Source organism: Micrasema longulum, unplaced genomic scaffold (genome assembly GCF_059751315.1).
Source record: "Micrasema longulum isolate JH-2025_06_02 unplaced genomic scaffold, ASM5975131v1 h1tg002151l, whole genome shotgun sequence".
NCBI lineage: Eukaryota > Metazoa > Arthropoda > Insecta > Trichoptera > Brachycentridae > Micrasema > Micrasema longulum.
In genome coordinates, this window is record NW_028279316.1 from 1 (window position 1) to 21,503 (window position 21,503).

Sequence of the window (21,503 nt, forward strand, 5' to 3'; positions counted from 1 at the left end):
TACCCGACTCGTCAGGGCGACGGCATGGGTGCTGCGATTCATCGCACGATGCCGCCGCCACGAGTCCCTACCGTCCCAGGGGGGACCTTTGAACTTCACGCCTCAGAAACACGGGCCGCAGAAATCATGCTGCTGAAGCGGTCCAGGAGACGGCTTTCGGAGAAGAGCTGGAGCTCCTGAGACGAAAGGCGCCTATCCCGCCGCACAGCCGCCTCCATGCAGCGGCACCCTTCTTAGACGAAGAGGGAGTCATCCGGATGGGAACGCGCATCCAAGCGGCACACAGCTTCGCAGAGGACTGCAGCGCGCCGCCTATCATGGACGGGACCTGCCCATACACCCGGCTGCTGATCACGCACAGCCACCGGAAGGGTGGCCACCCGGGAGTCGAGAGGACGATCGCCGACCTGAGAGCCAGCTACCTCATCCTGCGACTCCGCGGGGCTGTGAGGAAGATAACACGATGGTGCCCGCTGTGTAAAATGCTGCGCAGCCGGCCCCAACCCCCGCTGATGGGGCAACTGCCTGAGGCCCGACTGGCCTTCAGGACGCCGCCGTTCACGCACTGCGGGCTTGACTTCTTCGGGCCGATGATGATCACCAACGGCCGAAGAAAAGAAAAGCGCTATGGGGCACTGTTCACCTGCCTCACCACACGCGCGATCCACCTGGAGCTAGCGTCGTCCCTCGAAAGCGACTCCGCCATAATGGCCATAAGAAGGATGGCCGCCCGCAGAGGCTGCCCACACGCGTTATACTCGGACAACGCTACCAACTTCAGGGGAGCGGACAAAGAGCTGAAACAGGCCGTAGACGAGCTCCTGGCGGACCCCAGAATGCTCGCCGAACTTACAGTTCGCAAAATTGAGTGGAAATTCATTCCACCCTCATCACCTCATATGGGGGGAGCGTGGGAAAGACTCGTGAGATCTGTAAAACGAGCCCTCCACGCAACCCTCAACGAGCAGGCTCCAAGAGAGGAGACCCTCAAAACCATATTGGCTGAAGCAGAGTACACCGTGAACAATCACCCGCTCACGCATGTGTCAACCAAGCCCAACGACGAAGCACCGCTGACCCCGAACCACTTCTTGCTCGGGTCAGCCAACACACAGCCAACTCTGGCATATTATAACAAAAGGGAAGAAGGGCCTGCCTTCATAAGCAATGGAGGATCGCCCAGAAAATGGCCGACATGTTTTGGCGCCGATGGCTGAAGGAGTATCTTCCACCTTGGCGCACAGGAAGAAATGGCGCGAGCCCGCGCCTCCAATACAGGTCGGGGACCTCGCGCTCATCATGGACCCAAATCTGCCGCGGAATTCTTGGCCTCGCGGCAGAGTCACCCGTGCAGAACCAGCAGCTGACGGACAAGTACGAGTCGTCGAGGTGCGGACCACCAACGGCACCTACACCAGACCAGCGGTGAAGATCGCCGTACTAATGAAGGAAGAGGAACAACGCGCCCAGCAGGAAAATAGTACAGACTAGCTGCACGGGGGAGTGTTCCGGACGCGTAAAATCGAATAAATTAAAATAATACAATAATTAGAAAGGATCCCCGGTAAATGTATAGAACTGATGGCTGGGCTCTCAATAAAGATAAAATGGTCACTTTCGAGCCTGGCCTCAGTATTACCGGGGAAAAATAGCTAGGTTAAAATGAATAAAATGTACAAAAATATATTATGTAAATGTCATGTTGCGCGCGTCGCGGCTGCCGACGAAATGGCCCGTACGGGCATTGAGCGCCCGTATTTACGCCACCTGCGGCCGGCGGCATGTAGCGAGTGGCGGGGAAAGATTACCCCCACCACTCCGAGGCAGCCGGCGCGGGTGGGATGGCCGACTCACGGAGCCCGACGCGCACCGCTTTATAAGGCGGTCAATGGGAGATATTAAATCAGTTGAGTTCCTAACTCTGAACAGTTCACACGTGTTTTATTCCGTTCTCCGTCCTGTTCGCCTTCCTGCACTTCGCTCTTCGCTCCGCTCTGCCTGCTGACTGCCTTCGCCTCTCTGCACCACTTGGACCGGGTGGAAAGTCCTTTTCAGGGCTATTGAGGTTGACTTGCGGTCGGCGCAGCTGTGCTCCTACCTTCCGACTTTGTCTTTGGCTCTGTCTGGGAGGGCGGCTTCCCACTTACGCCGGGAAGCTTGACTGCGGCAGACGCGGGTGACGAACCGGCGAAACTTTCATCGTGGTAACGCGTACGTTACAAATATAATAGCTCGCTTTGAACATTTATCATAACGATGTGGGCTATCCATTAAAATCATGAAAAATGTCACTTGAATTTTATGTTGATCTGTCTGAATTTAAAACAGGTGGACCAGAATTTCAACAGAGCATATTCTGCGGGGGGCACCACCTGCCCCCGCCCGCAGGTACGGCCACACCATGCTGCCCCACGGTCGCCACCTCTATGTATTTGGGGGCTCAGCGGACAACACTCTTCCCAATGACCTACACGCGTACGATCTAGACACACAGACGTGGTAAATAAAACAGTCAACTCTCTTGTATGACATTCATAGAATCAATAGATTTGTAAGATTCATGCTTGTTGATGCCGGAAATTGTTATGCTTCCATGTGTATTTATTACATGTTGAATAATATACAGAGTTAATAATAGAGCGCGAGAGTGACGACTGAACTCTACTGACTTCACTTTTTACTGACTGACAAATTGAATGTACATAAGGGTGCTACTGCTTATATAGTTATTATCCGTAGTGTTCTCTTTACTTTCGAGTGGGTGATGTGATTTTTTGTTATAAGTGGCTTTTAACAGCAGTATTTCATAATCCCTGGACTGGCGCCCGGAGCATGGGACTGATTATCTTCAAAGACTTACAAATTATCACTGATGCTATGTAATTGGATTATAAATGCAGTGCCTTTTGAACCACTAGTTGCAGATAATACAATAATAATGATGGTGAAGTTGATATATCTGTTTTTTGTTTTTATTTTGTTGTAATTTGGTATGTGTTTCCAGGTCGGTTATTCCGCCCTCTTCAGATTCCCAAATCCCTTCCGGGAGGCTGTTCCACGCCGGTGCTGTGGTCGGTGATGCCATGTACATCTTCGGTGGGACTGTCGACAACAACGTTCGGAGCGGTGAAATGTTCCGATTCCAGGTATGGTCCTACTTAATTCTAGTCGGACTTCATTGCTTATCAAGCTCCTGACATATCTACGAGTAGGGTTGGTCGGTTGGTTTGATCACCAGTCAAAGTTAAATATCAAAAGTGGTGGCTGGATGGACATCAGTGGAATAAATGTCCACTCTTCCTTGGCCCTTCGCCTCGTGTATTGGTTGGCGTAGATAATTTTGATTAAAATTGAGAGATATGTTGCATTTGGTGTTCCATCTGGTGCGGACAGAGGTATGATGATGATGACTAATGATCAAACGACCCGACCATAAGTTCCTTAATTTCTGTATTTTAAGTTGTATATTACTGTTCCCAGTTCTCTTCATACCCGAAATGCACCCTCCATGAAGACTTCGGTAGCCTATTAACCTCTGCACAATTCTGTGACGTGGAGTTCCTCGTGGGAGCTGAGGAGTCTCCGGTGCCGTGTCATCTGGCCATGGTCGCTGCTCGCTCGACATTTCTCAGGAATAAAATCAAGTAAGGGACGAGAAAATATCTCAAGAACTCAAGCGACTTCGTTTTAATCAGCGCACAGACTTTCAATCTCCCTCACTTCTTAAGAACATTCATCACAACCGTTGTGCACCAAAATATCTTTCTGAGAATTTAATTTACCTTTCTGACCACGGTTTATAACTTTGCTCTTCTCGGGAGAGAACACTTTCCATTCCTCGACATTTCCAATTCTTTCTTCAGTAATGAGCTACCTCTTCATATAAAAAATGCATGCTTCCTTGGTAAATTTTAAGAAATGCCCGAAACATCCTTAGAACTCTAACTACCCTTCATGTTTTATTCCTTTTCTTTTCTGGATCCTCTTCCCGTCTCCTTCCTAACTCATTATCTGATCCAACATTTCATCATATTATAATGTGTATAACATAAGTACTTTTTATTAATAATGTACAAGCTCTATCTGCTCATTACAAAATAGTTATAATCTGAAAATAAATATGTACATTTTATTATATTATTTTTTTAAGTATAAATTTTGCCCCCATTTGTTTTACCAGTATATTTTTTTGGTTGGCTGGAAGATATTGCTTTTACCAATAAGCTCGCTAAAGTGCATATATTTTCGTACTTAATTAATAAATAAAATATTTAAAACTTTTATGCAAACTAGAAAGAAATTTAAAGCCACTGTTGATGGGCAAACGGGCAATTTTATATAAATTATTGCTGTAAGTTCAGAGACTAAAAATTTTAAACACAAACATTAAATTACTCAATACTCTTAAGAATTTATTGTTGTATAAAATAAAAAAAAACTCTTTTAGAGCCGCTATAGAGTTGAGAGAAAAGGAGGCTGAAGCCGGAAATCCTTCTGGAAGCGCAAGCATGCTGAAGGTGAAATTACCGGAAACAGAACCAGAGGCATTTAGAATGGTCCTAAACTACATATACACTGATAGAATCGATCCCACTGAGAAGGGTGAGTAGAAAATTATTTAAGTAGCAAACATTTTTATAAACTTATCTGAGAAATCTTAACACCTAAGCATTGACTGTCATTGCTTCCCTCCTTTAAAAAAGTTGCCAGAGAATATTCAAATGCGTTATTAATATTTAAAGCACTTATTTTGTGGCTATCCATGGCATATTTATGGTGTATCATTTTACTTGGTTTATGTCAAATAATTATAATAATGATTCTGACCGGTTTTGATATGCACACTATTGACAAAATTAAGAAGAGGCTGCTGCGATGGTTTGAATAAATCAACAGATGTAACGTGCAGCTGACATGTATCGCTGTTTTGGTCCCGCAATGTTACTATTCTAACATCGTAGCCGGCTACCCCTGCGCACCTCACCCCCTATGAAGGCCTGAAGGAAATCATCTTCACCATAATATTCACTCATAAAAGGTCGTGCATCAGCCTCAGAAGCCAGAGTTATTTATCTCGGCTCCCATACCGCTTTCTTATTTGGAACAGTCATGGTATAAGATATTTGCTTTCAAGCCTGGAGTTCATCTCCTCAGCTCCCAGACTGCTACCTTATTCGGATAATTAGGGAAACCAAAAATTGTATTTTTGTGTTATAATCTTTCTGCCTTCACCTCTGTGGAAACGCTCGATGGTTGTTTCGAATTCGCCTTCTACTGATTACCTCAAGAAGAGTGTTCTAATGCAAATGTTTTTGGGTGTCCAGTTTCGGAGCCATTCTGTCCGTGGATGGTGGAGCTGGTGATGGAGGTGTACGGCGCGGGGGTGAAACTGCTTATCCCGCGCCTGCAACGTCTATGCGCGCGCTACCTGCGTGCTGGTATCGGGCCCCACACTGTGCTGCATGCGCTCGCTGCCGCGCACTCGCGCCACCTGCTCGCTGTCAAGGAGTACTGCCTCCGGTAAGCTTTTAAACATCACAATATCTTGGTTGGCTGGTTAAAATGGTTCTTTTAACCTAACACCATTTTGTCTTTGTTTGAACATTTAAAAAAAAAATTAATATTGAATTTTTTTAAATCCAGCGCCGGATCTAACAAGATTTAGTGCTCTGTGGCTTACTGAAAGGGGAGGGGAATATTCACATTTGTAAATTAATACGAGCATATTATTCTCCCCTCCCTTGTAAGTAGGTGTTCTTCTATTCTTCTCTAATATTTCTTCAATGCTTTCATCTGTTAATTTATTGTGAAGTAAAAGAGCTGGAACCTTTATTGATGTCAGTGAGTACGCACAGCTCACCCACCTTGCGTCGAATATCTGGCCACCTGATATTTTACGCTCTGCCTAAAAGCCTTGTCAGGTATTTGGTATCCGGCCAAATCTACTTCTTTTCTAGAAATTAAATGACGATATTTCATAAAAATGTAATGTTAAAATCTTTCTAATTGGTTTGTCTTGCAGGTTCATCGTGAAGGAATCCAACTACAACCAGATTGTGATGTCCAGGGAGTTTGAGACTCTAGAACAGTCCCTCATGGTAGAAGTCATCCGGAGGCAGCAGCAGCCCTCGCCCAAGTGCGCCCCGGATCCTGCTGAAGAAGTTTGCGAAGGTTGATAATATTATTTAGACAGTGAAAAATCTTTAAATCTAAATACCCACAATTCACATTCTTTAATAATGTTCTCTATATCTTTAGTGTACAAGAGATATAGGAGTGGTGTGAGTACTGAGCCTTTAGGCACTCCAGTAGACACTTGATATTTGGGTGAGCTTTTACCATTAAACAGAACTGCACATTATTCTGCCTGTGCCATGTGCCTGATTCCGGATACCATAAGTTTTTTTTAATATTCCTAGATGTGCAACGGGACCCTAATCAAACCAGGTTTTTTCAGAACTTTTACATACCGAAGCTATAAGGTTACTACCTATCACTGGTTTACAGTATCAAATGTAGCACTCGTGTCTAAAAGAGCCAACAACACTAGATGACCAGAGTCTACGGCCGTTATAATGTCAGGCATTACTTCACTCCCGTCCGCGTGGAATGAAAATGTTGGTACGCCGATTGCCTTACGGAAAATAGTAAATGATCCTCAAAATAGTAAACATGCCCATGAGAAACTATTCTTGATACCCTGTCACAACATTATTTGATTCTTTTCATCCTTCATCTCAGGCACTACCCTGGAACAAGACATGGCCGTGTTCCTCCAGAGTGGAGGCAGGGACCTGTGTGATATGACCATGGTGGTGGGAGGCTCCACTGTCACGGCCCATAAGGCAGTGTTAGCGGCGCGCTGTTCCTATTTCGAGGCTATGTTCAGGTCCTTCATGCCGCCTGACAACACTGTAAATGTGAGTATTAATATATTAACTTTAAAATACTTTTTTTATTTGGTTTACAAACAATCAATTAAAAAATGGAAATATTCACATGAAAAAAGGCATTACATATTTTACATCAATTACACACCAAACACAAATATAAAATACACATTTTAAAATATATTTTTGAATGAAACTGAAATGAAAAATTTTGTTGAATTAACAAAATTAATAATGCGAGTTATTAAAATTAAATTATGGTTAAAGTATTAGTATGAAAATGCATCTTACACACATTTCTTAAACTAAACAATCTGCCGTCAAAAATTACAATCTCTTATTATATAATCTGCACAATCTTGGTACATATCATATTGGAAAATTATTCATTTGTAAATCCTTATTTGCAATGTATGAGACTGCCTTATTAATTGATATAATTTATAAATTATTTTTCACACTAAAAGATTCCAAGGAACAATAAATAAATCTAATTAACGTATTACAACAGAGATGAAGAACATTTTAAAGAAGGCAATATAGAAGTCTAGGCATCTGCAGGGCTTATGACCTGTTATTGGCTGGTTTGAGTGGCCACTTTACACACTGTGTAACATTCACCATTCTGCCCATATTCGAACATCTATATTATTTCAATTCTTTCATCTGTCGATGATTGTGAAGTTAAAGAGCTGAAACCTTTATTTATGCGAGTGAGATTCTGTAAAAAAGAAATGTAAATCATTAAACCTAGTACTTTATATAATTGGTACACATATTATTTATATTTTTATGTATTTCATTGCTTTATATTTGTTTTTTATTATATATTATACTATATTATTTATGTTTAAGTAACATGTATTCTTGGCACATATATATACTTTATATTTGTATAATAATGATTTTCAATTTCTTACATTTGATTAGCTAGGCATTTATAATTAAGTAGTTTTATTTTTTCTTTTTTTGTTCTTGTTTTATTAGTATAGGACTACTTACGCTTTAAAGATAAAAAAATCTCCATCTTAGAACAGGTTAGATGGAGACTTCATAAACAGAGAACACTCCGTTTTCATTTTACATTAATTGGTTTTATATAGATTCCCTGTTATTAAGTATGTATATTATTTTTTGCAATAAATTTATAAATAAAAATAAATAAAAAATAAAATAAACAGGTCATAAGCCCTGTAGATGCCTAGACTTCTATATTGCCTTCTTTAAAATGTTCTTCATCTCTGTTGTAATATGTTAATGTTGACAGCTCCCCAGGGAGTGGAATCCAGTCCTTGTCTACAAAAATTTGGACAAACTCAAAATATTGTTGTTAAATAAATCTTAACTGATTTGTTTCGATCATTAATATTTCAGCTTTGTTTTAATCGCTAAATAAACCTTGTGTTTCAAAGTAATATAGTTATATCATTTAACTGAAACTGGTTGCCCTAAGATTTTTCATTTCATTGCATTTCTTTTTGCACCACAACAGGCCAGGAGGCCCAATTACAGTGGTGAATTACATTACAGAACAACCAGGCTTGAGAAAAATCACATTTTTCAATTTTTGTGTTCTCACCGGGAATCGAACCCGGAACCTTCCGTGCGTGAGTCAAGCGTCTTGACCACTACACCACGGAGGCCGCTTATTATTATATGTAATTCGTTTTAAATGAAATCTTAATTATAATATTTATTTATAATTTACATATAATAGGGACTTGAATACGTTCTCGCTGTTTCCTGCCAGTTGAAGTTATCTTAGTATTCGTATGCTGCCAGAAAGATGGGAGAAAGTAGTCGCTAGTAGTGAAAAATACTTTTATGGTTAAATTGTATTTTATAATGCTCTTATTTTTTAGATCCAAATCTGCGACATAAGTCCCTCGAGAGAATCCTTCGACTCTCTGATGAGATACATTTACTACGGAGAAACCAAAATGCCTCCGGAAGATTCTCTTTACCTGTTCCAGGCACCCATTTACTATGGTAAGTACTTTCATTCTATGGCTTCTAAACATCCAGAGTTGATTTACTAACCCTGAAGAGACAAAATGTCATTTGTGATTCAAGAATTTGTAAATTGAGAACTTTAGTTTGATCAAATCTTATTTATATTTTCCAGGGTTCACAAATAACCGTCTCCAGGCATTCTGTAAGCAGAACTTAGAAAATAATGTCACGTATGAGAATGTTCTGCCGATATTACAAGCCGCTGACAAGATGCAAGCTACGGACATTAAGAACTACGCTCTCAGTATGATTGTTCACAACTTTGCCAAGGTGTGTAACATTATTACACTTATTATCGGGACAGTCGTTAGAGTTATTAAATTACATAATATAAAAATTAACTTTTCCGAGGAAGAGATGAGATTGTTTTCACTTACTCATTAAAAGTATAATATATGTTATATAAATTAATGTTATTTGTTTTAAATTAAGTATCCAGATAAACAATAGTTTTTTTCAAATTGAAATTTTTAAAATCCTATGAGAAATAAATGCATTAACTTACAACATAAAAATTCTCAAAACCGCCTTTCTTGTCATGCTCTGTGCATCTGTTACAGACATTTTATTAATCCCACATAATGAAACAGAGATGAAGAACATTTTAGAGATGGAAACATAGAAGTCTAGGCATCCACAGGGCTTATGACCTGTCATTGGCTGGTTTAAGTGGCCACTTTACACACTGTGTAACATTCACCATTCTTTCAGTCCAGTCCTTGTCTACAAAAATTTGGACAAACTCAAAACATTGTTGATAAATTGATAAACCTTTTCTGAATCTCAGATAAAATAAGTTGAAAAATACTTTGAATCCATTAAACCATTTCAAAGTTATTAAATTTTCTCTGTAATTTGATAAAACTTTGGAAATATTATGAAACGCTGGAGTCCCCTACACAATTTTATATTGCATGTTTTGACTCACGGCTCACTGTGGCCTTTTGAAATAATTCTAAGAATAAATTTATTTATTTGTCAGTTTGGAGACAAACTCTGAGCTAGACGCACGTCGGTTTGAATTGTAAAAAATATAAGGGGATGTGGGACTGTTTAAGTACATAAACTACCTAGCATCAGCGGTCGGTTGGTTTGAGTCTCGAGCCTTAATGCGTGACTCGGTTTTGTTTCTCTTTACAGGTGGCAAAATTGCCGCAGCTGAAGAAACTCACCAAGGACCTCCTGCTGGACATCATCGAGGCCTTCGCCGATGAGATGTCGGAAGCGCGCATTTGCCAGGACATGTCCTCGGCGAGCCTACACAGCGACACGTGAGGCCAGCTGGCAGCCGAGAAGGCCGCCACCCCCAAGTGATATGCTTCGCTCAACCTCGAAGCAACGTAAACAATTATTGTGACGTGCGAAACAAACTTATCCATAGAACTGAGGGTGCAACAAAAATCAAAATCGATTGATTTTTGGTTTAATGTTTAAAATAACCCCTGTTTTCAGATTATTCCATTTAAGTACGTTTGCGAACACTATTAACATAAAAAGATAAGGTTTAAAAACAGACCAGCGAAGTTTCTAAATAAAAATCGTGCACATTAAATTGTGATACAACAAAAAGAGTGTTTGTGTGAATTTGTATGAGATTAAGTGTAGACAACATTGGTCGAGGTCAACAAACAATAGCTTACTTGATAGCACATAAAACCTCAGAGCAATAACGCGCACGCTCCTGCTTATAGAGCCACCCATACAGACAAAAATAGAAGTAGGATTATCAAACGTTGACTGTTTTTGTCTGTAAAAATAAATTTTTGAGGTAGTTTAATGAATTACAAATAAGCTATATCATACGATGATATTTTCTTTTTCATGTTTGTTTTTCAAAACTTGCATTGAAGAAGCACTAACTTTGCGGTTATTCATAATTAAAAGTAAAATAAAACAAATTATAACATTCTAAATAAAACAAAGTTTATTTTAATTAGGATGTTAAGAATTTTGTTTTTCTTTACGACTCTTTAATTTTAAAATATTTAAGTTAATATACTTGATAATAAGTAATAATTTTCTTAAAAAACTTCTGTGATTTAATCATATTCTTATCCCAAGAGGAGTAAAGCATAATGAATTATTTTTTAATATATTCGAACTAATATTAGAATTTTACAAGTTATGTATAAATGTTATTAGTTAGATGCTGTTTCAAGTCAAATTGCATTTTACCTATGGCTTCTAACTTTTTGACAAACCTATAACTGGGTTGTGACAAATTATAATATGACATTGTTATAAATATAAGATTAATACATTTTAAGCCTTTGTTTTAAATAATTTTAATTAACAACAAAATAAAAACTGTTTGTTTACCATTTTTATCTATGTTACTTAAACAAACCATCCTAATGAAATTTCACATGTAAAATAAGTACTCGTAAGTTAATATTCACATAATAATAATTTTAAAATGAAATAATTTATATCAAATAAATATTTATGTAGTATGTATTACATTTGAAAATTATATAATACTCAAAGTATTTACTATGTAAATCAATGTATTTAAAAATATCTAATAAATCATTATTGTTTGTGTATGTTAATAAAGAAGTAGATATTCACTGTTTTATTCGTCAACAAATAAAAATAAAATGAATGATTATTGTAGCTGACACGCTGCCGGCGTCATGTTTTGTTCCGCCGCTGTCACAGGAACAACGCTGATTGTGAGGCTGCAGAGTCTAAGATTACCTAGTTTCGCCTCGGTGAGCCCTGAGAGGTCCTTAGAAGGGTTTCTTGCTTCAGATCCGATGGTCCAGTCGCCATGCCAGGGAGAGTCGTCCGAAATCGAAGTCAAGGGGGAAGTGAAGTGAGTGTGAGTAGAGTAGAAAGCTAGGTCAGGAAGGTAGAGAGTAGAGTGTGCCCGGGACTAAATATCGCATAATACGCAGGACTGACAACAGAGGGGACTGTCAAACATGCTATAAAAGGAGAATACAGGATTGATTGTTCTTTTTTCCACTTAATTATCTTGCCATTTGTAAATTCAGTAAAAACAAATCTCATACAAGCTATCCTAATCGCGCATCATTTAATAATAATTTATTAGTAAATGATCCTGTACATATCTGCAGTTGAGCATCTATTTGCTTTCTATTCCCGTAAAGTAATGCAGGCTACAATTGTCAAATAAATAGCCAATCAATTATGTGTTGTGATAGATTGCCGTTTTCTGGGAAGCCATATTTAGCATGTTTTCATGCATACAGGCTTTTCTTTTTAAATGTTAGCTCAACTCACCGACGACAACTCTTGAAGTCCACAGGCAATGTAATTTGAAAACTTTAAAAGATCATAGCGGTGATAATACCATACTTAAAAATCTTACTTTGATAGTCTATTAATAAATAGAAAAACTACTGAACTTCCTCATTCAAAAGAACTGCAATTAAATAATAATAAATCTAATTTTGCCAAGCAAATGCTATGTTAAAATTATTATGTACAATTAATTGAATTTGTTAGATGTAAATCCCCCACCGCAGACGGAAACACGGAAGGTGACAGTGGAAAAAATAGGGACGCAATGAGTGTTTGATTTATGACTATTGTAGTACTAAGTGACTTTTGTGAAGTTAAGCGTTAGATATTTGTGTGTATTTTAGTGTTAAGTAATATATTTGTATTTCCTTTGTATTTTAAGAGCTTAAGGTAATATTTTAATCATAAGTGTAGGTAGTATGTAAGTAGTTATGCGAAATATTAAAATTAAGTAGGAGGGCAGGAAGACAAGAGAATGCCTGTAGGCAGCGATAAGGCTCACCACCCATCATGCCGCGTCTCTCGGGGGGGTGCAAATAGCGTATGGAATATAAGAGGAGGAATCGATTAGAAGATAAATGAACTGTGTGATAGTATGAAGGATAAGGGTTTAGATGTTCTTTGTATAAGTGAGAGCATGAAAAAGGAGAGTGGATCGCTGGAGCACAATGACACGCTCGTGCTGTGGTCTGGTGTTCCAGAATCAGAAAGGGCAAGTCGGGGGGTTGCGGCGATGCTCTCTCTTAGAATGGTAGAGTGCTTGAGTGAGTATGAATTTGTTAGCGCCAGACTCATGTGGATCACCTTTAAGATTGGAATAACGAGCATTATGTTCATTATCGGATATGCCCCAGTCGATTTGGCAGGTGAAGATGTGAAGCGTGAGTTCTAGGAAAATGTAAGGGAAGTATGTGCGAGGAAAAAACCGAATGAAAGAATATTTCTAGCCGGTGATCTGAATGGATGGGTGGGTACTCGTCGAGATGGCCTAAAAACAGCCCTTGGAATGTATGGTGATTCAAGGATAAATGGAAATGGAAAAAGTTTGCTTGAAGTGTGTCTTGAGTGGAACCTTTTTGTTTCGAATACCTTTTTTAATCATAAAGGTATTCACCAATACACATGGGAAAGAGGGAATGAAAGAACGATAATTGATTACGTGATTGTTGACTCTAGATTAAGAACAAACACAACCGACACCCGCGTGTTTCGGGGCGCTAAAATGGAATCAGATCATTTTCTTGTTGTAACACGAGTGATTCTATTTCGTGGATGGCGCTCACGAACGAAAACTGTGACATCTTCGTCTAGAGTCAAGGTTGAAAAGTTACAAGTCGAGAATGTAAGAGTGAAGTATGAACAGGATTTAAACGAAAGTTTAGCAAAGAATGAAATAGAAGTCAATATCGACCAAATGTGGGAACGATTTAAATCGTGCTTGTGTGAATCGGCAAAGAGTGTATGCGGAATGGCGTCCCGAAGAGGAAAAAAAGGAGATGCATGGTGGGATGATAGTATTAAAGACCGTGTAAAGGAAAAAAGAATGCATGGATGAAGCTTAAAACAATTAGTGACATCAATAGCAGCGAGTATGAAAGAGCGAAAAATAGTTATAAAGTATGCAAAAGGTTGGTTAAGAATGGAGTGAAAGAACGAAAAAAACGACTAAACGAAGAGGAAGGTATAAAATTGTCCACTCATTTTCATGAAAATATAAAACTGTTTTGGAAAGAGGTGAAAAAGACAAATAACTCCTCCAAAAGTGGAAACATAAAAGCAATAAAATCAAAAGATGGCCGAATGCTAACGAATGACGAAGGAGTGAAAGAGAGATGGATGGAATACTTTATGGAAGTATACAAAAGTACTGAAAGTGTCCCTGAGCAACAGCTTGGTTGTGCAGAGGAAGATACGAGTGATAATAATAGGTCATGTGAGATAAGCATGGTAGAAATAAAGAGTGCGCTGAAAAGTATGAAAAACGGAAAATCCGTTGGGTATGATAAGGTCGCTGTGGAATATCTGAAGAGTGGTGGCCAGATTGTGGGTACATGGCTGCACAGACTTTTCAATCTCTGCCTAAAGGAAGGACATACGCCTTTGGATTGGAAGAGGGCAGTTGTCATGCCTTTATATAAGGGAAAGGGATCTTGTGCGGAATGTGGAAACTATAGGGCCATCAGTCTTCTGAGTTCTGTCGGTAAACTGTATGCGAAAATTATAATCGAGAAAGTAAGAAAGGTGACGAAAGACAAAGTGTGGGACGTGCAAGGAGCCTTTATGAGTGGACGTGGATGCACGGATCAAATTTTTGCGCTGCGAATGCTAACGGAGAAGTTTTTGGCAAAAAGTCAAAAACTGTTCTGTGCATTTGTCGATTTGAAAAAAGCGTATGATAAAGTAGATAGAATGAAATTGTGGGGCGTGTTGGAAAAGTATGGAGTAAACAATAAACTTATACGTGCAGTATCGTCTCTCTATGAAGAGAGTTCAGTGTGTATAAGAGTTAATGGGGGATTTACATCTTGGTTTGCGATCTCAAAAGGCGTGAAACAGGGATGTGTAATGTCACCATGGTTGTTTAATCTATACATGGACAACTGTAAGAAAGAGATAGAATGTATGGGTATTGGAGCGAAAATGGATAATTTTTCAGTAAGCTGCTTGTTGTATGCTGATGATGCAGTTCTGTTAGCAAGCAGCAAGGCTGATTTGCAGCAAATAGTCTCTAGAATGTATGATGTATGCCTGGAGAGCGAATTGGCGATGAACGAAAGTAAGTCAAAAGTGATGGTATTTTAAAGGGATAGTGAGGTTACTGACTGCATAATAAATGTAAACAACGAATGTCTCGAGCAAGTAGAAGAAGCAAGTTTTCAAGAGATGGAAGAGTAGAAAAAGATGTTGAAAGAAGAGTGAATGCGGGCAACAAAATGAACGGAGCACTAAGCACAGTAATTTCTAATAAAAATATGTTAATCGAAGCTAAACTGGCAGTGCACAACGGAGTTTTAGTCCCAACACTTATGTATGGAAGTAAAACATGGAACTGGCAGAGGAAGGATGAAAGCCGAGTGAACGCGGTTGAAATCCTATCTCTTGGACGAATGTGTGGGAAATCAATGTATGACAGGGTTACGAATGATGAAATCAGGCGAGAGTGTAAATCTGAGACAAGTATAATTGATAAGATTAAGAAAGGGTCTCTGAGATGGTTTGGTCACGTATAACGAATGGACGACGAAATAATGGTAAAACAAGTATATATGGCGAAAATGAACGGCAACGTTAGACGAGGACGACCAAGAAAGACGTGGCATGATCAGATAAACCAAAATCTTAAGTCTGGTCATGTCAAAAGCAGACAGAACCGAAGGACATGTATGACAAAATGTATGAATGTGGAAGAGGCTAGGATTGTATGCCAGGATAGACGTGTGTGGCGGTCCATTCTCTCTGCCTACCCCTACGGGAAATGGCGTGATGGTAGTAGTAGTAGTAATTGAATTTGTATAAAAAATAATGATAATTAACAGCATAAATAGTAAAAATAGCTGTTTTTTTAGTAAGGGCTGTTCGCATTTATATTTTTATAAGTCTCGTTATTCAAAATATTTTGAAAAACTTTTTGGTACCCCTTTTGATTTATGTTGTGCGATTTTCTATGGTTGATCGGTGATTTAGTGGTGCGCTTGGCCGATTCAATGATATAATCGACTACATAATTCCTGAAATCGGTTATAGGAATAATCGATTAATCAGATAACCAGTTATAACCAAAAGAATCGCACATAGGTTACGGATATGATGCCGATTGTTCGATGTTCAATGAATCATAATCAATTTATATGAAAAATTCTTTATACAAAGTTATTTGTCTTATAAAAAAAAATTGGTTAGCAAATACATTTATAACGTTATGACAATTATTACAAATATGGTTTTCTGAAAATAATAATAGATATCCATGACTAAATTTGATGGCGGTTGTTTTTTCTCGTCGTAGAAAGTTATTTTTGTGTTTTTTACTTTAGTTGAAAATAATAAAGAAATTCAATAAAAAACAGTGGGCTTGCACAATATTTTGTAGTTATTTTTAATTGCCCATAGTTTTAGTCCAATAGGGAAATATCACATGCTACGAATACCGATAAAAATATATGAAATTGATTTTGAATAATTTATTATACTTTCAAAATCAATATGTAGATATTGTGAAGAAATGTTTTTATACATAAATGTACAAAATAAATTCAATAAAAATACGTTCGTAGAAAAACGCGACGTGTTTGGCCTTGGTTGTTGTGACATTAAAATTCGTGAAATTGTTCTACAGAAATTCCAACGGCTGGAACAAATAAACACGAATCGTGACATATTAGGGGCGTGGTCAATGTAATTACCGTTTTTGCGGGAATTCAAAATTACAAATTTATGCTACTAATAATTAGCGAAAAAAAAATTTTTCACCGGACAGTATTTCATAGATCTTTATTGCTTTAAAATGTTTTCAAAAATGAGACATTTCCCTATTGTCCCAAAACCTCAAAAGAGAAAACAATACTTTTTTTCAAATTTGTAATTAAACTTATTTTACCCTTTTTTCCCATCAGATGGATCTTAATCCAATTCCTCGTGCGGCGTTTTGGGGACAAATCTATATTACGCAGAATTCAAAATGAATTTATTATAATCTATGATGTCAAAAATAAAAACCCATACTTTTGAATCCGGAGAAGAAATTGAGTTTTGAATGCGACAATAAACTGTTGAATTCACATTCGGAGTTGTGTAATTTGTGGCTGTCTATTTGTGCTAACATTACTCTACTCTGACCATAGATTATTATTGTAAAATGTTACTAGTTCTGACTAGTTCGCGACAGTTTTAAATCTGACGTTTGTATTGTGAATTTTGGCATGTCTCTGGTTTCGCTCGAGGGATTCAAGCGTATTTTAACCTAGCGACATATTTCCAGATATAACTTTAAAATTATAACTCTGGAACATAAAACATGGCTGATAGATTGACCCAACTTCAAGACACTATTAATCAGGTAGATTATTGCATTTCAACCAAGTAACAACATAATAAAGGTAGTTCAACGACATCGAGTTGTCATTCTGACAGTTCTATTCTCTTTTTAGCAAGCTGAGCATTTTTGCAACAGTATTGGAATTCTGCAACAATTTTCTACACCAAGTAAGTTCCCAGCCTTCGATCGGAGTGGGTCCCAGACGCCCAGTCAGCAGCAAGGGCAGGAGGACTATGCTTTGCTATTCGCCTCTCTCATTTCCCGCTGCGCGAAAGACATCGACATCCTGATAGACTCTCTCCCTAGCGAAGAAAGCTCCACCGAGTTACAAGTTCAGAGTCTCAAGAGACTGGAGTCGGAAAATAAAGAGGCTGCGGAAAAGTTAGAAGAGGTAATGATAGTCTTGTTTTGATTTTAAATTAAAATAACACCCGTAACCAATGGAAACCTATTTTAATAATTGCATTAACCATATGTTTAATATATCAAACATTTTCCGCTTAATGGTGTGTGACATTTATAAATATGCATTAGAGTTCTTGAATAAGGAAATCGAGTGCAGATAAGTCTGCGTCGTAGTGTAATGCTTGAGGTATCGAGTTTGATTCCTATAAAGATTGACGTGAAATATTGGTTTTGAAGGTGGTTCCACACTGCAATATTTCATGTTCCTGGACTGGCGCCTGAAGAGAAAGGCTGGTCACCATTACCTTTTAATGGATAATCGATCTGCGCTTTATTTGGTGCATTAATACAGTGCCCTATGTGCCATCAAGTTTAAGATAATTTGTTAAATATTTTCTACCTATGTTTATAAATCATAACTATTTAATTCCTACCAGATGTAGAATAATTTATTGTTCCTCTGTCAGAACACTTACTCTGATAGTAGATGTTGTGTTTCTAAAACTGACTAGATTAGTTATTTCAAAACAAAAAAAAGATCAGTAAGTTCCATAGTGTTTTTTTTTTATGTATACAATTAAGTTTTGACTTATTAAATTTTCCTATTTGAAACATTCATTATAATATTTACCTAGATTGGATAAACTTGATAACTGATTTTTTATGTAATGAATTTATTAATTTATGTAGATTGTGAGACAAGGTGAAATACTGTTGGAAAAAATCCAAGGAGCTTTGAGTGACATCGCTCAGGCTCAACTGGACATGCAGAACCCTGACATCACCATGGAAACCCGGCCGTAGAACTGCAGCCAGCGATACTCCATCCTATACCTCCAGATTATGCCAATTGATCTATTTATTTAAGACTGTCTACTGTATTAGAAATAACATATTTAAGGATATATTTTTAACGAGGGTAGTGTTCTTTAGCTAATGAGTGGTTGCTTTTACAAGTGTTTCAATAATGCGAACTCTGCTTGAAAAAGAAAGTATCACTGCACTGTGTAAGTTATTTTGAGTTAGTTTTTTTTGTAAGATTATTTTCTCATTTCGGTTACGAAATTTATGTGTTGATGAAATTGGAGTTCAGAAAAGAAATAAATATTTTTTAGTACCATATTTGTTGATTTTAATTATTGTGTATTTGCCCCATATTTGTTAATTTTAATTAATGAATTAAATGTATTTTATTTGACAGATATTTCGACAACTGCTTTGAAAAGGGATTACTGAAGTCTAGGCATTTGCAAGGCGTATGTTTTGTCATTGGCTGGTTAAAGTAATCATATTACAGATGTTTAAACATCCATATTATTCAATTATTACATCTGTTGACTGTTTTGAAGTAAGTTAGCTGAAACCTTTTTATTGTGAGATGTAACATATTAACAATAATAAAAAATGACCTTTTTTGATATATCAAACTTTAACTAGCAACAACTTCATCACATTGGTAGCCTTCATTATTTTTGTCAGCAAATGCCCTCCTCATTCCATGTTATTTTCTTGTGTATAAATTAAGTACTTGCATCAGATCCGAGGTTCCAGTTAAACGTTTTATCAACAAAAAAAATATGTTTCAATTATAGTGGACAAATTAGACAATTTGACATGTCTGTGAACCCGTAATAGCAAAAAATAGTTTGGAAACTAATCACACATGTCAAAAAACATTACAAATCAAATGTAGTGCAGGATCCGATGGTTTGTTCGTTTGAAAAATATGCAGACCGCAAACTGTTTTGTGATTTGCGTATCTGAAACCTTTGGCCGTAAAAAAAAACATTTCCACGCGCTCGTGTGGTGTGTTATCTTATACGGGCTTTCTGATGGTGATTATTAATACGTGTCTTCAATACATAAGAGAGGCTACAGTATATAGAGACCACCCATGTTTGTAAAAAAAATATAACCAGCGTGAAATGTCATTGAAGATTTTTTTATAAAAAAATTCTACATAATATGTATGGAAGTGAAACATTCAAGTTCTTTTATGATTACTGTGATTTCGCATTTACCGTTTGGTATAAATTATTTGGATTAAATTAAAGTGGACAGAGAATTTGATTATGATTTTCATTTACAGACTAAAAGACAAATGCTGGCTTACTTTTTTCCATGAACCACGCAAATTATACTTTCAGAGTATGTATCACTCTATTTACAAAATATGATGCAATTTACCTAAATATATCGTGGATTATTTCAGAAGAGGAATGCTTTTAGTAAAATTAACCATTGGTAAGTTCAATTCAATTGGCTATGCTTTGGCCCTAAAGCAGTCTCAGAATCAGTTTTTGGCCGTAACTAGAGGTCTGATTACATAAAACAAAGAAGCGATGCAGAGATGGATCCTTTTGGATGGATTACATTGCTATCATATCTTGGAATGCAAAAAGATGCTATGTTATTGATTTAAAGCACATAATGGTGGAATGAATCCAGGATTGCTTAAGACAAATAGGATCCAAAATCTAATATCAATTTTGAATGATTATAACCCATTCAAGGTAATTAATGAGAGTTATGTACTTTATCATCTCCGGCAGAAAAAGCAACCTCAAGATATTTGCTTAATGTAAAACAATCTGGAGAACAGATGTCCCAAAAAGGCATTTATTACTTGTAAATATATTAGGTTGCCGAAGATTGGGGTTGGAGGAATCACTGCACAGTCTCTTGGCGAACAAATATGTAATGTCTTATCTACATTGCATTCCTTAACTGGCCACAATACGAATGACGAAGCAAATGTTTAATGCCGCGTTGGTGGATGTTTTTCAGGATGCGCTTTCAGCTTTGGGTAATGGGTTTTAAACTATGCAGCTATTTCAGGACCTGGAATATGTTTGCACTTATCTTATTTATTAGTGAATAACAACAGCGGATGAGCTACGATATAAATTGATATGACAAAACATAGGTGTTGCCCTAAATTTGTGAAGAAGGCTGTGAGCTATGGAGAAAGTAACTTTTATCCAAAACAAACGACAAAGAAATCTCCGCTAAACTCTTTAATAAAGCCATATAAGTCAATCTGACTGTCGCACAATGTCATGTTGTCGCAAAAAATCTATTGCGAGCTGTATTTATTTCCATCCTATACACTTGTTTTAAATAATGTACCATTGGGGGTAAAGGATGGCGGAGGGGGGTGTCGCACCACAATAGTCACTGGCAACATCAGTCCTATCGGAGCCTAGGACCACTACAGCGTACGTCAGAATGCGGTTTGCATATTTTGCATACAGAACCTCTTTCGGAGTCTGGACTAATGTATCAAAACTTTATTTAATAAGCAGTTGATTTCTAAAATAAAAAAACCCATTTTATTCTAAAATATTTATAATAATCGATGAAATTTCTGCGATCTTGTAAATTCTTCAATAAAACTTATTTGATACCAATTTTTAATGGTTTTCATATACTAATATGATAATTATTATCCAACTGATGGAGCATCGTTGAGAATGGAGATTGTGGCAGCTCTGGAGCAGGATACTGAAGCGACCGTTAAATATTATTTTCTTTTTGTATAGTCAATTTTTTTCTAAATGCATTTGTATTTTACAATTAGATTTTATTGAGATTTTAAACTAATGAAAAATGAGGCAATAATTTTAATAAAAAAGTTTATTAATTATAAATTCTAAACATTAGGAGCGATATTTACAGCAAATTAAAATTTCCTACTCATTGGTTTGTTAAGATACACATACAGATATATACCGGATACAGGGAAGTCCATTACTGTTGGACATCATAATATATATATAGTACAATCGAATGAACACATCGTTAAGGGGTAAATAATATACACTCATAAATATATTCAGCCAGTACTTCCGCGGTTGGTCCTACTATTTACAGAATTCGAGGAAACTTAA

The 21,503-nt window shown here is 37.6% G+C and overlaps 2 protein-coding genes and 1 long non-coding RNA gene across 3 annotated transcripts; all 3 read left to right on the forward strand.

Annotated features, from left to right (window-relative positions):
* Positions 1–121: 121 nt before the first annotated feature.
* LOC148272913 (leucine-zipper-like transcriptional regulator 1) lies at positions 122–10,399 on the forward strand (the record flags this gene model as incomplete). The annotated part of the gene is made up of 12 exons (XM_088239399.1): positions 122–1,099; positions 1,279–1,389; positions 2,329–2,499; positions 3,005–3,146; positions 3,481–3,644; positions 4,448–4,602; positions 5,325–5,520; positions 6,023–6,171; positions 6,742–6,920; positions 8,753–8,879; positions 9,016–9,173; positions 10,044–10,399. Coding segments are annotated over 12 exons (2,665 nt in total), but the record flags the coding sequence as incomplete, so codon positions are not given.
* Positions 10,400–17,020: 6,621 nt separating this feature from the next.
* Positions 17,021–18,735, forward strand: LOC148272914 (mediator of RNA polymerase II transcription subunit 21-like). Its single transcript, XM_088239402.1, has 3 exons — positions 17,021–17,229; positions 17,321–17,599; positions 18,304–18,735. Exons 1-3 carry the CDS (start codon positions 17,188–17,190, stop codon positions 18,415–18,417), a joined length of 435 nt encoding a protein of 144 aa, XP_088095528.1. The 5' UTR covers positions 17,021–17,187; the 3' UTR covers positions 18,418–18,735.
* Positions 18,736–18,814: 79 nt separating this feature from the next.
* LOC148272915 (uncharacterized) lies at positions 18,815–21,020 on the forward strand. The gene is made up of 2 exons (XR_015824728.1): positions 18,815–18,961; positions 19,703–21,020. It is a non-coding gene; the product is annotated as an uncharacterized LOC148272915 (long non-coding RNA).
* Positions 21,021–21,503: the final 483 nt, after the last annotated feature.

Bases quoted from the DNA above. Each gene is read 5' to 3' on its own strand.
- LOC148272914 (XM_088239402.1), top strand. From the start codon at position 17,188: ATGGCTGATAGATTGACCCAACTTCAAGACACTATTAATCAG. The intron at 17,230-17,320 runs GTAGATTATTGC...TTCTCTTTTTAG, and splicing joins TTCAAGACACTATTAATCAG to CAAGCTGAGCATTTTTGCAA. The intron at 17,600-18,303 runs GTAATGATAGTC...TAATTTATGTAG, and splicing joins CTGCGGAAAAGTTAGAAGAG to ATTGTGAGACAAGGTGAAAT.